At 59.9% G+C, this 1,717-nt stretch overlaps 1 protein-coding gene across 1 annotated transcript in view; it reads right to left on the minus strand.

Annotated features, from left to right (window-relative positions):
* Position 1: 1 nt before the first annotated feature.
* Positions 2-1,717, minus strand: part of FLNC (filamin C, gamma) — a 28,049-nt gene continuing 26,333 nt past the window's right edge. Inside the window, 4 exon segments of the mRNA XM_010831763.1 lie at positions 2-241; positions 356-565; positions 1,213-1,431; positions 1,576-1,717. The exon segment at positions 1,576-1,717 is cut by the window's right edge and continues 6 nt beyond it. Of these exon segments, the coding sequence (XP_010830065.1) occupies positions 54-241; positions 356-565; positions 1,213-1,431; positions 1,576-1,717 (759 nt within the window). The 3' untranslated portion in view covers positions 2-53.

Consider the following 1,717-nt stretch of genomic DNA (forward strand, 5'->3'; position numbering starts at 1 on the left):
GTGTGTGTTTGGCCAGAGGTGGGGGCCGAGGCTGGGGGAGGCACTTCTGGGATTCAGGGCACATTGACTTTGAAGGGGCTTCCGGGGACACTTTCGTCGCCCCACTTGACGATGAGGATGTAGTCCCCTTTTTCCTTGACGGTGTAGGTGACGTTGTACACCCGGTTCCCCATGTGCTTCACGTACACCTCCTCACAGGGGGTCTTGGGCCCGTGCACGCCCACCATCATCATATTGGTGCCTGGAGAGAGAGGCAGCGAGGGACAGGCTCAGCCCCGGCCCTTGGCCCCACGTTCGCACACACTTGCCCACCCTGGGAGACCGCCCCCGCTCCCCCGCTCTGCCCGCTGCCTGCCTGCTTTGCTGCAGTCCACAGTGAAGGAGTTCTTCTGGCCCACAAAGGCCTGGGACAGCCCGGGGCCCCGTGTCACCACCTTGCTGGCATCTGAGGAGAACTTGGGGATGGAGCTGTAGCTGGAACCCCGGCTTGAGGACGACTTGGTCACAGTCTCCACCAGAACCGTGGATGTTTCATGAAGGCTGTGGCCTCCAGAGAGCCGGGGACCTGAGGGGCAGGGTGGGGTGGCCACGAGCCGGGTCAGAGGCCTGCTCTTCCCAAGGTGGTAGGCCCCGTGTGGCGGCCCTGACAGCCCATGTTCCCTTCCTCAGCTGCAGCATCCTAGGAGCAGCAGCCCATTTCACACAGGGCTCTCGGGCAGGCCTGTCTCCAGGTCTGGGGCCTCCATGGCTCTGTCCACCCACCCCCCACCCTTCTGGGCTTTGTCTGGGACCCCAAGTCACATGGTAGGTAGAGCCCTGCTTTAAAAAGGAACAAGTATCCAACCAATCCTTCACACAGCTTCCAGAAGGAAAATCAGGTAAATGTCTGCTGAGCTCTGTCTTCTTGGAAGCCAGAAACGGGGATGCCAGAAGGGCAGAGTTAAGTGAAAACTTGGGGAGCCACCGCAGGGAAAAGATTAGTCAAGGGATGGACAGTAGAGAGGGATTTGATTTTTTTAAAATGATGTACACAAGTCCACACATAGAAGGTGGGGAATGGCACGTTGTGTAAAGCCAGGTGCACTTTATTCCTGGTAACCTGAAACACTGATGTTTGGGGCCAACTCTGACCCAGATGTGAACAGCCACTGGAGCCAGCCCAGAATAGGCTTCCAGCCCAGGGTGGGACCTCACCCCACCCAGGACACTCACCTGTGACTTTAGCCTTGAAGGGGCTGCCCACGATGTGCTGGGGGCCACCATACTTGATGGCAATGAGGTAGTTGCCAGGAGCCATGGGAGTATAAGTGACCACGTGACCCTCGGGACACTCCCGACAGTCCAGCTGCACCTTGGAGGGGCCGTCGATGGTGACAGACAAGGCCCCTGAGCCTGCATTCAGGGTGTTGACGATGAACTCCGACGACACGCCTGGGGACCAGAGGTAGCAAGGATGTAGGTAGAAGGGCTTGGGGCCCAGAGCTGGGTGGGCCCGGGCTCCCCGGAGCAGACCTCTGCCAGGACTGAGGGCTCATCAGCACTGTCCCACCCCTCTCCCCAGCCCCAGGCACTCACCTGTAGTGCCTCCCTCGAGCCCAGGACCATAGGCCGACACCAAGCCTGGGTCCCCAGCCTGGCTCTGCTCCCCAACTCGGATCTTGAAGGGACTGCCAGGGATGTGGGCACCGTTGAACTTGACGTCGATGGAGTGGACGCC

The sequence above is a fragment of the Bison bison genome, unplaced genomic scaffold, assembly GCF_000754665.1.
Source record: "Bison bison bison isolate TAMUID 2011002044 unplaced genomic scaffold, Bison_UMD1.0 scf7180017864530, whole genome shotgun sequence".
NCBI classification, from domain to species: Eukaryota; Metazoa; Chordata; class Mammalia; order Artiodactyla; family Bovidae; genus Bison; species Bison bison.